The 12,068-nt window shown below is 43.4% G+C and overlaps 1 protein-coding gene across 1 annotated transcript in view; it reads left to right on the top strand.

Annotated features, from left to right (window-relative positions):
- The window catches only part of LOC120530679 (dynein heavy chain 11, axonemal-like), a 645,801-nt gene that overhangs the window by 443,607 nt on the left and 190,126 nt on the right, over positions 1–12,068 (top strand). Inside the window, 2 exon segments of the mRNA XM_039755100.1 lie at positions 4,417–4,599; positions 8,030–8,131. Of these exon segments, the coding sequence (XP_039611034.1) occupies positions 4,417–4,599; positions 8,030–8,131 (285 nt within the window).

Genomic DNA, 12,068 nt, shown 5'->3' with positions numbered 1-12,068 from the left:
GTGTGGGTGTTTGCCCTGCGGTGGGCTGGCGCCCTGCCCGGGGTTTGTTTCCTGCCTTGTGCCCTGTACTGGCTGGGATTGGCTCCAGCAGACCCCTGTGACCTTGTAGTTACGATATAGCGGGTTGGAGGATGGATGGAGAGAAAGTGAAAGAGACATGAAGACCAAATTTGTCTTAACTCTTGTGAAGTATTTGAGATGACACAAAACAAAGATTTGGGGATTTTCCCCATAGATTGTTGTCGAGTAATCAATAGAGACTGATACTGGTGTTTCTGTAAAATAACAAAGACAAGTGAACATATAGAAAATGGCAGGAAATGAAGAGGTGGCATCGGTGTGGTCAGGAAGTGAGATCATCAGGACGGGATGGTAGTGAGGTCATCAGGAGGGGACAGAAGTGAGGTCATTAGGATGGGACAGATGTAAGATTATCAGGACGGAACGGTAGTGAGGTCATCAGGATGGGACGGACGTGAGGTCATCAGTGAGGTTATCCGGACTGGACGGACGTGAGGTCATCTGCAAAGGAAGGGAAGTGACGAATTTTAGCGTAGTCTGCTGTAGTTCTGAAAAAGGAGTTGACAAAAGGCACTAATGCTCATTACCAACCCGTTCCTGGTGTCTTTTATGCCCTGTGTTGGACAATTCGGCTGTTCCTCTAATCGCGCATGTGCGACACTACCTAAGCTGAGTTAGGGAAAACTTCACAGAGGAGTGAAAAAAGAAAACAGAAGAAATATTCAATGTTGTCTGGATAGCAGGGGTTCAGAGAAGCAAAGTGAATGAATAGCCCCCCAAAGAAGGTTGTGTTCCCATTGAATTGGAGAGGACCTAACAGAGAATTCTGGAAGGCTCCACTTTACACAATCTGTAAATCTGACATATGTAGCATCCTTCTTCAAAATAAGATTTGTCAGAAAGGTTCGAGCAGAACAATATCATCGCACAGAACACCACTGATGGCGTAATCGGCAGGATCTGGCAGCTCAATTTAAGAACAGAGTGAGAAAACTGACAATGTGTGATGTTGTTAGGGCTGATAGGAGGACTAGTGGAACTTCTAGTGAAGGTCGCTCTGGAGATAAAAAGAAGACAGCGGTAGTCGGGATGAAATTCCAAAGGTGACCTGTCATCGATTGTGCACATTAAGTGGAAAGCGATTTAGATTTGCTGGCTACGGGATTGTGTTACGTGTGGACGCCAAAGCCACTTGTAGGACCAGCTGCTCTCATCTGTGGACATGCTGGTGTTAAACGGTGTGCGATAATTTGATCGTATTTATCAAGGACTTGCTACCCTGAAGTATTTTTCCATCTTGCAGCACTTCAAGGTCATTTCCTTTCTTTTCTTTTTAGCCTCTCAAAGGGCCGAGTCTTGGAGGATTTTATTTTTTTTATATATATATCCACACTAATCATTGATTAAAAATGGCTGCGTGATGTCCATAATCTGCTCTCCAGGAGCTGAAGTGAATGGCTCGTGAAGTGGATTCCTGAGCTGAGCTTTCAGACGTGGGTACTTGACATCCCCCTCTTTAGACATGTGAAGTGTTCCCATTCTCCTTTAAGAGGGGCTTTTATTTTCCTCCTTAGGTGGTGGGGGGGTGGGTGACATAACACTTGACAATCTGAAGCATCAGGTGTGACCACCATTTCAAGATCTGACAACGTGGCCGAGATAACTGTGAGGTCTAAAGCGAATGCAGAAAGAGAGTAGCAAGTAGCACAGAGCGAATGCATTCATGTTCAGAGGACCCTTCTGGTGTTTCTGTGTTGAGGGGTGTCTGGGGGGTTGTGGGGGCACCCAGGTATACTACTGATGTGTCAACAGACAGTAGTGAGGTGAGGCTAGGGTCATGGACTGAGTTTAAGGGGTGGCCCCCTCCCCTGAGGTGCCTCCAATAGATGGACTACATTGCTCTCCATAATGTTTGGGATTAAAACGCCATTATGGTGCACCTTGCAGACTTTTGTTTAAGGGGGGGTTTACACTGTGAAAGGAATTGCCTTGACAAAGGAAAAGGTTTGGGGCAGCCATCCATATACTTGAATAAGGCTGCAAAGAAATGAGAGTTGGTAGTACAGTTGTGTACGGGTTGAGTCCAAAACAGAACTGAGTTTACAAGAAGAGGTTGACTGGCAGTTAAGGCACGTTGGCAGAAGTGATGTCATCACGGCCATAACAGGAAGTGACGTTATCGGGTCCAGGCAGAATTTCCCGTCTTTGGTCTGCAGGAATAAAAGAGAGAAGTTTACTGCACCCCGCCACCCATCGGCTTACCTAATGTTGGTCCTTTTAGCCGCCTCCAATGCGCACGTGCGTGACAACATACATTTTGGTCCCAACATGTAGAAATGACAACACTTTTTCTATGTTGTCTCCCCATTTCAGGCCATCATCATGTTTGGGACAATTGGCATCACAGGTGTTCGTGATTCCTCAGGTGGGTTTCATGGCTTCATAAGATACCTTGGCCTGCGTCTACCCTTTGGAGTCTATAGTTGCCATTGTTCAGAACAAGGACAAGTGCTGTGCCAATGAAAGTCAAAAAGAAAGATGAAAAACAAGACATCAGTATCACCTTAGGATGACCGAAATCAGCTGTCTGGAATATCATGAACAAGAGAGAACACACTGGTTGGGCTTATTAATCACAAAGGGGCTGGTAGGCCAAGAAAGACCTCCACTGCTAATGACAGAAGAATCCTCACTATGGTGAAGAAAAAGCCCCCAACGCTTGTCTGACAGATCATACACAGTCTTCAGGGGGCCGATGTGGACGTGTCAGAGACGCCTATCAGCAAAAGACTTCATGAACAGAAACACAGGACACACTGCAAGATGAGGACCACAAAACAGGACGGCCAGATTACAGTTTGCGAAAAAAAGAACTTTAAAGAGCCTGCAGAATTCTGGGAAAAGATCTTGTGGGCAGACAAGACAAAGATGAACATGATCAGAGTGATGACAAGAGCAAAATGTGGAGACCACAAGGAACTCCCCGAGATCCAAAGCAGACCACCTCATCTGTAAAACATGGCGGTGCTGGGGGTGTTATGGCTTGGGCATGTATGGCTGCCACAGGTCCTGACTGGCACACTTCTCTTCATTGATGATGTGACTGCTGATGGCACAATGAAATCTGAGGTGTGCAGAGAAACATCTGGTCTGCTCAAATTCAGTAACGGCCTCCAAACTCATTGGACGGCACTTCATCCTTCAACAGGATAACGAGCCAAACAGACTGCTGAGGCCACACAGGAGCTTCTCAAAGGTAAAAACCGATTTAAATCCAATAGAGCAGGCCTTCCATAAGCTGAAGAAAAAACTTAAGGGGAAAAGCCCCCCAAAGCAAGCAGGACTAAAGCAGCAGCTAAATTAAAGGCTTGGCAGAGCATCACCAGCGAAGACCCTCAGTGCCTGGTGATGTCCGTGAATCGCTGATGTCAAGCAGTCATTGCATGTGAGGGATAAGTGACAAAGAACTGAATATGACAACGGCTTTAACAGACCTGCCACTGCTGTGTCCAAACATTATGATGTCCTGAAATGGGGGGGCCGGGTAGACAAAGTGGTGTTTGAGTGAAATGTCTGCAAATCCCCTTAAGTGAAAGTCTTGCAATATGCACTTTAAACACAATGTCTGAACTGTTTGATTTGTAATGTTAAATTGATGAGCAGTGGGCGAAATCAAGGAAAACTGTGTCTTTGTCCCAAACATTGTGGAGGACACTGTATGTTACTAAAATAAAGCTCCAATAAAAAATATTTTTTTCCTCACAAAAAGTCACAGTAACATAGATATAGTGGATTCATAAAGTATCTTGACATCTTCACTTTCCTCACATTTTTTGTGTTGTAGATTTCATTTTAAATGGGCACATTTGCCATCTTTGCCCTCCAGTCTACACTCAAATACCTGTAATGACAAAGTGAAGACATGTTTTCATAGAAAAAAACCCAATTTGAATCCAGTAAGTAGTTCTCTCATGAAAAGTGGATAGACATACAGACAGAGAGACGTGGGATTTTATATAAAAAGAGATAAAAACACAAAGGAGTGAGGTTACAGTTGCTGGGGTGGCTGTGAAGGTGGTCCTGATCACTGCTTTCATTATTAGATCCATGTGATCAAACTAGGCTGCTGCATGGTGGCCATTGTTGCAACTCCTTTTCTGCTTTGGATTTTACACCATTGCAGTGACACTGCCTTCTGAATGCTTTTAGTTACTCCGGTAATCTTCCACTCATTCCTCGAAGTGTAACATTCACATATACTGTTAATATTTGTCCATAGTTATGATGGCAGTTTAAAAGCCTGTCTAATGTTTATCTTTCACCGATGTTTCAAGCATCTTCAGCCCAAAGTAATTGACACTTTCTGACAGGTGCTCTTATTTCTTGGGTTTCCAGGTCGATGAATTCCTGCAGGCACTTATAAACTTTGACAAAGAAAACATCCAGGAAGCCACAGTCAAAGTTGTGAAGGAAGAGTATTTGAGTGACCCCGAATTCAACCAGGAGTTTGTCAAAACAAAGTCTTCAGCAGCTGCCGGGCTCTGCGCATGGGTAATGAATATCGTCCGCTACCACGAGGTGAGTACCCGCTCCCAAGGACCGGCTTCGTCTGCAGAGAGGTTTGTTTATAGGGGAGCAGTGGGGACAGAGGCGGCTTCTCTAATGAGGGGAGTAACACATTGTGGGGGGAATAACAGGCTGCTTTGGTTTGCTCTTTTGGGAATTGTTTCCCCCACTGCAGGTTACTTTGTATGCAGAAATGCAAATCATGTGTTGCACCTTCACTGTTTCACCGTATCAATTCTGTGTGGCTGTTGGAACAAATGAAGTTACCCAACCATACCTGTGTACCAATTTAATACAGAGTGCCATCCACACCTATCTGTTACGTATCTGTTATATAGCACCTTCCACTTCTATCATACTGTATAGGGCCTTTCATCTATCTATCTATCTATCTATCTATCTATCTATCTATCTATCTATCTATCTATCTATCTATCTATCTATCTATCTATCTATCTATTATATAGTGCCTTTCATATCTATCTATCTATCTATCTATCTATCTATCTATCTATCTAAGTTTTAATTAAAAGTTCGGCTGAAACTTGAATTCATGTACCACAAACTAACAAACAATTTAGAAATGTTCAGCGACATGTGGGGGTCTGGTGGACTGGTGCTCAACTGTGAATGACAAGAAAGTAGTGGAAGGCATTAACAACATGTTCTAATTAATGTGCGGAGTAGGAGGAGTGTAAAAGGGGAGTAGTGGTGGTAGTCTGATATACAGTATGCCTTTTTGTTTTATCCTGATTATTGGGCTTGATTGTCTTTTGACTATATATATTGTTAATATTTTTCTTTCTATGTTCATAATAAAGGTCATTTAAAAACTTTTATCTATCTATCTATCTATCTATCTATCTATCTATCTATCTATCTATATAGTGCCTTTTCTATCTATCTATCTATCTATCTATCTATCTATCTATCTATCTATATAGTGCCTTTTCTATCTATCTATCTATCTATCTATCTTATAGTGCCTTTTCTATCTATCTATCTATCTATCTATCTATCTATCTATCTATCTATCTATCTATCTATCTATATAGTGCCTTTTCTATCTATCTATCTATCTATCTATCTAAGTATTAATTAAAAGTTCAACTGAAACTTGAATTCATTTACCACAAACTAACAAACAATTTAGAAATGTTCAGCGACATGTGGGGGTCTGGTGGACTGGTGCTCAACTGGGAATGACAAGAAAGTAGTGGAAGGCATTAACAACATGTTCTAATTAATGTGCAGAGTAGGAGGAGTGTAAAAGGGGAGTAGTGGTGGTAGTCTGATATACAGTATGCCTTTTTGTTTTATCCTGAATATTGGGCTTGATTGTCTTTTGACTATATATATTGTTAATATTTTTAATATAATATTTATCTATCTTTCATATAGAGTCTTTTCCATTTATCTATTTTATAGTGTCCTTCATAATTATATTTTACAGTATATAGTGCCTACCATACCTACCTGTATTTGATGTACCTATCCAAATATCTATGTTATTGCACTTTCCATATCTATCCATCTTTTTATCTATCTGAAATAATATTTCATATGTATTTATTATATAATGCCTATTCTATCTATCTCTTGTAGAGTGAATGTCATGTCTATCCATTTTGTATTGTCCTTAATATCTATCCATATTATAGTGCCTTCCATATCCATGTACAGTATCTTTTTATCTATTATATATTATCATGCCTTTATCATATATCAGACCATCATATAGTGCCTTTATCATCTATGCTCTTTATAGTGCCTTCTACACCTATATACTGTGTCTGTCTATCTATATTACAGTACCTTCCACATCAATCTATTTTTCTGTCTATCTTATAGTACAGTTAATAACTTTCTGTTATATAGTGCCTTAGCTATCTATTTTATAGTGCCCTTCATACCTGTCTATTACATACCACTTTTATCATTTATCTTTCATGTAGTGTCCATCATATCTATTCTATAGTTCCTTCTATACAGTATGTGTCTATTTATGTTGTCCTACCTTCCATATCTGGCCATCTTTCTATCCATCTTATAGTACATTTCGTTCCTACCTGCCTTTATCATCTGTGTATTTTATAGTGCCCTTCATAGGTCTCTGCCATGCTGTATACTGCCTCTGTCTATCTACCTGTCATAGGACCGTCCATATCTTGCCGTCCTTCTATCTATTTTGTAGTCCATTTCATTTCTATCATTTGTATAGCGCCTTTGCTATCTATCTGTTTTACAGTGTCTTTCCTATCTGCCCACCTGTTATTGGGGGTCTTTTCTAGCTCTGTCTGTCATAAAGTAATGACACCCCACAAAAACTTGTGTTTTTGACATTGCAGTGTAGTTTTGTTAGCCCTGTGATGGTCGCTGTATAAACTATTGACTGGTGGACCCCCATATTAACTTGTGCTGATCACAAGTGAAGGAGCAGCATTAGTCAGGAGAGCCCTGACAAGACAGATAAAAGCAAACGTCTAAAGCAGACAGACAGCTACAAGGCACTGAATTAAGAGTGGAGACTTCAACTGAAAGGCTCAAGTAACCTTTAGACCCATCAGCCAGAGTAAATATCGTGAAGACCCCCATCCTGGACAGATACACACTCGGCTCGATTTGCGTGGTGTCTTTCTGGTGATGGGAGTCATTGATTCATGTCAGCTTACCAAACACAAGGTAATGGCCCCTCCAGAGGTGCACGCTGGGATTCAGACAGGTTCCATTCTCTTGTGTCAGCTGTGATCCCCTTGATAAGCTGAGGTCGGCCACTGTGGTGGTGGACATTAAAGCGCTTGAGTGAAATCTTCATTCGAGGCTAAGAACTGGGGCGGAGTGGCAGCTTTAATTTCCATTTAGCCAGTGGCTGGCTGGCCTCTGTATTTCCAACCTCGGAATAAAGCAGTTTCATGCCCTCGGCCGGCGGCCTCTCATGATTTAATCTCGGCCGAGGGGCTCATTTTTCACATTTGTTTTGTTGTTGCCTTTATCCCATTTATCACCGGTAGATGGGAAACTTACCCAAAAGTGCAGAGGCACATTAATAATGAGAGGCGCCATTTGTCTTCCTGCCGTGTAATTAATGTCTGTTAGGTTGCGTAATTGTTCATTCTTGTCATCATGTGTGTATCACTTGTTTTTCATTTCTTCTCTTCACCTGCCTGCCTGTCACCTCGGAAAGATATTTGTAAGTATTGCTCTCATTTAATGCACTGTTGCTCCGATGGATGCTCCCAGCTTTGACTTTGACCTGCTCGAATTTTGAAAGTAAGGCGAGGTTCTTGTGCCGTCGACTCATTTGTTTTTGTGTCTGAAACCTCCTTCCTCCGTCTCGCCGGTGGTCTTTTTTCCCTCCTCGTTTTCCGTGTGTGTGTGTGCAGCAGCAGCGCCGCAATGGCTGGCCGTTTCTCATCTCTTCCCATTATGGTGTTGTCGTTAGGTCTTCTGTGAGGTGGAGCTCAAACGACATGCCCTTTCGCAGGCCAACGCGGACCTGGCCGGAGCAGCAGAGAAACTGGAAGTCATTCGAAAGAAGCTGGCAGTGAGTGTTTTTTCTTTTTTTTACTTTTTTTTTTATTTTTTTATTCAATGATGGGCAGCAGGGTGGCACAGTGGACAGCATCCTGGGGTGCAGTCCCATGCCTGTCTATTTTCTGTGTGAAGTTTCAAATCTACGTCTGTTTGTCTGAGTCCTCCCCTTTACGTGGCCATTAATTGTCAATTCTTGTTTTGTGTCTCCGCGTCGAGTCTTTTGTCCACTTTCTTTTGTTCTCTTCCTGAAGCCCCGGCAGTCTAAAATGCATAGACTGGAGGAATTTGGGGTTGTTTTGGAAAGCAGCCTTGTGGGTGGAGCCTTTCTAGAGGCGGCTGTTCACTACTGACTTTTGAACGGGTTGCCTCCAGATTAATTGGAGGATCACGTCTGGCCTTGACCAGACTCGAAGACCACCTGACTGAGCACCTAATCTGGACTTTATCTATGTGTGTAGTGCCACATGTCTACTCCCTGCGGCACTCCACCTCTGACTTCCACACGGTTCACCCGCAGCCACTGCCATTCACCCACCTGCCACTGGACTTTGTAAACCCTGACCGTCCCACCCAAGAAGAGCTCCAAGTTTGATGGGCTGAAGGCACGCGCCTCCACTTAAAACCCCTAATTAAGTAGAAACTCCCTCCTGTGGACGATAGAGGTCGCTGTTGCCCCTTTAAACCCAACAGACAGACACCGGTTAAAAGCACTCAGGAGTATTTTAACTCTTTTAGGGCGATGTCGACTTTTATCGACAGGAGCGGTTGAGGGCTCATGTTGACCAAAGTCAACATCCAGTAGTAGAGGGAGATAATCAGCTGTAAATGGTGACAACACTCGCTGTAACGTTAAAGGTAGGCCCTCTTTGATTGGAGGAATGTGTACATAAGTTTTATATATATATATATAAGTTATATGTCACTGTGCTTTGTACAAAAAATATTTTATAAATCCACTCGCATGTACAGGCCAGATTTAGCACACATGGGCTCAGCATTTAGGACTACTAGGCAAGCATTAGAAGACAAGAAAGGGACAACTACGAAAATGGGCATTGTACCATTGCTGTGTGGCAGAGTCAGCATGACATTGGATCCTTTGCCTTCTTTGGAATGGCATGATTTACCTAAGTAAGGGTCTGCACATGAAGGAAGAGTATAAAGCCTTGGAACATTGCCCGGCACACCTTTGAAGTCGACGGATGGAGATAATGTCATTCGATCCGGAAAATCATTCTAGTGCAGTGACGAAAATGACAGCAAGATCCCACTTCGATAATAGTCTTGCCATGGCTGCCTCGTCTGTTATGCAGCGTAAATCGTCATTAAAGAAAGCTAAGTTATTTTCTCTTATGTGATTTCTTACCGCCGTATCACTATGGGAGGGATATCACCTCGTCATAATATATCTATTTAGGTTCAGGTTACTTAAAACGCCGCAATTAAAAAGAACTTATTCCAACCAGGGAGCTATCGCCCCTAGAGGAAAACAGAATGTAAGACTCGTTGACTCAACATCTAATTCCTGCGTGTTGCGTGAGTTACGAGACATAAACAAAGGAAAGATGGCATCAATATCTCATGAGGGAGCGAAGCGAGCGCAGAAAGCAAAATACTCAGCAGACGATGTTTTGTGCATTATTTCTGTGATGGACTCGGAATTTGTTCAAAATGATCGGGAGATCGAGCAGGAAGAGTGAGGACCCCAGCCGATGCCAACCTAGGTGATCGGCTGCCAGCTGAGCATTTGTGCATCTGACACACCTATGTGCCATCGCATGCGTGACTTTGCACTGACAAATGGCTATAAATTGTTCAAGCTGGTAAACAGTGACAGCACTATGACTGCGTCCGATTTATGAATGAAGGTGATTGATGGCTTGCTGGCAGAGTATGTTTCGGTGCCTTTGGCAAAGCGAGGAAGGCCATCACAAAGAGCAGTGCCAGACAGGCTGACTGAGCGCCACTTTTCTGCAACATGCAAGGAAAAAAGCAACAGACCTTTGAAAAAGAGGCGGCAGTGCAACTCCTATTGTAAGCAGTGCAATGTGGCAATGCATGCAATTGGCTGCTTTGAGCGTATGTAATATGTATGTGAAATCACGTAGTATGCAGGCTCATACAGCATGCAAGGCAGTGGCATTTGTCAAAAATAAATATGTTTTGTTGATTGATGTGTTAAACCATTGCTTTGTGTTCTTTTTAGAAAAAAGTAAGCTTTTGGAAAAATATTCAGCCCTAAAACAGTTGATGCTTCTTCTTCTTTGAATAGTACCTGGAAGCACCACAGCAGCCAAGAAACAGACAAATATTAAGCACAATAATCTCAAATCCTGTGGTGGGCTGGCGACCTGCCCGGGGTTTGTTTCCTGCCTGCGCCCTTTGTTGGCTGAGATTGGCTCCAGCGGACCCCCGTGACCCTGTAGTTAGGATATAGCTGGTTGGATAATGGATGGATGGATGGATAATCTCAAATCTCTCCTCCACAACTCCCAGAAAGCTCTGTCCACCTCCTCCCGACTCCGACTCACTTGCTGGGTTCCCATCAGTCTTTTATATAGTCCTTGACCCGGAAGTGCTTCTGCTCTTCCGTCCTTGTGACCTGCCAGCACTTCGGGGTCCGATGGAAAATCTCAGTCCATTAATCAGCCCGGAAGTATTTTGGCGTTTCCTTCCTCATGACTTCCTATTACTTCCGGGCTATAAGGGCAGTATGACTCCCCAGGTCGTTTCATGTGCAGCCCCTGGCAGCACCCAACAGGCCTGAGAAACCCAACTCCAAATCTCAGGATGCCCTGTGGGAATCTGTGGCACTGCTACACTCCAGGGGTGCTGCCATCTAGTGTTTTGGGGGAAGCAGTGTCCACAAGTAGCTGCCTCCCCCCATCCATCCATTTCAGGGGGTCCCGGCCGGGTTGAACTGTTACACTTCCTACTCTCTACTTCAAACCTGACAAAACATGGCCATTCCTTGTGTATAGCCAGAGAATAAACCGGAAAGTAGACAAGCGCCATTACTCGTATTCTCTTGTTAAAGTGACTGTGCCTTTGAATACACTACATAAAAATGGGGCAGAGCTTTTCAAAAATGTTATTTAGTGAGCTGTTTCCTTACACACCTTGTCACTACCCGATCAGCGCGCACTTGTGTATTGAAATAGCACTTCATCGCAAACTTTACGGTGCTGCATGAGCAGATATACACATGTGAAAATAATTTAGATTTGATAAACTTTATTAATCTTATGGGGAAATTCAGATGCATACAGCAGCAGAAACATAAAAAACAAGGATACAGACTCATGGGACAAATAATACAGGTAATCAGTCAGTAAAAAAGTACATTTAATGAGTACATTGGGTGGAAGCATTGAACGTCAAGATAGCAGCGGGCAGAAGAGACACTCAGAGGTGCACTGTGGTGGAATGAGCCTCTGGTTCCAAGACAGCACCTCCTGGAGGGGATAGAGGGCGTTTTTCATGATGGCATCTCATTTTGCCACCATCCTCTTTTCCATAACAGCTTCCGGTGTTCTCCAGGGTTTGTCCTGTGGTGACGCAGGTGTCCTGATAAGTTTGTTAAGCCATTGTGCTCCTTTTGAGCTCAGGTTGCTTGTCCAAGAGACGACCACACTGGCTACTATGGACTGGTAGAACATTCCAACAGATTGCTGCATGCATCACAAGACCTGAGTCTCCTTATGTAGTCCACTCTGCTCTGGCAGTTCTTGTCCAGCACCACTGTGTTGACAGACCAGTCCAGTTTGTTGTTCATGTGGACCCCCAGGTACTTGTAGCTCTGCACCACTTCTGCATCCTTCTCGTGAATGATGGCTGATCTCAGAGGCTTTTTGGCACACCAGAAGTCTACCACCAGCTCTCATTTCTTGCTGGTGTTGAGTTGCAGGTTGTTGTCCCAGCACCACAAGACGAAGACCTCCACAACT

The sequence above is a fragment of the Polypterus senegalus genome, chromosome 6, assembly GCF_016835505.1.
Source record: "Polypterus senegalus isolate Bchr_013 chromosome 6, ASM1683550v1, whole genome shotgun sequence".
Classification (NCBI taxonomy): domain Eukaryota; kingdom Metazoa; phylum Chordata; class Cladistia; order Polypteriformes; family Polypteridae; genus Polypterus; species Polypterus senegalus.
Note: the sequence above shows the minus strand (reverse complement) of the source record. Positions and strands in the feature narration are given on the sequence as shown.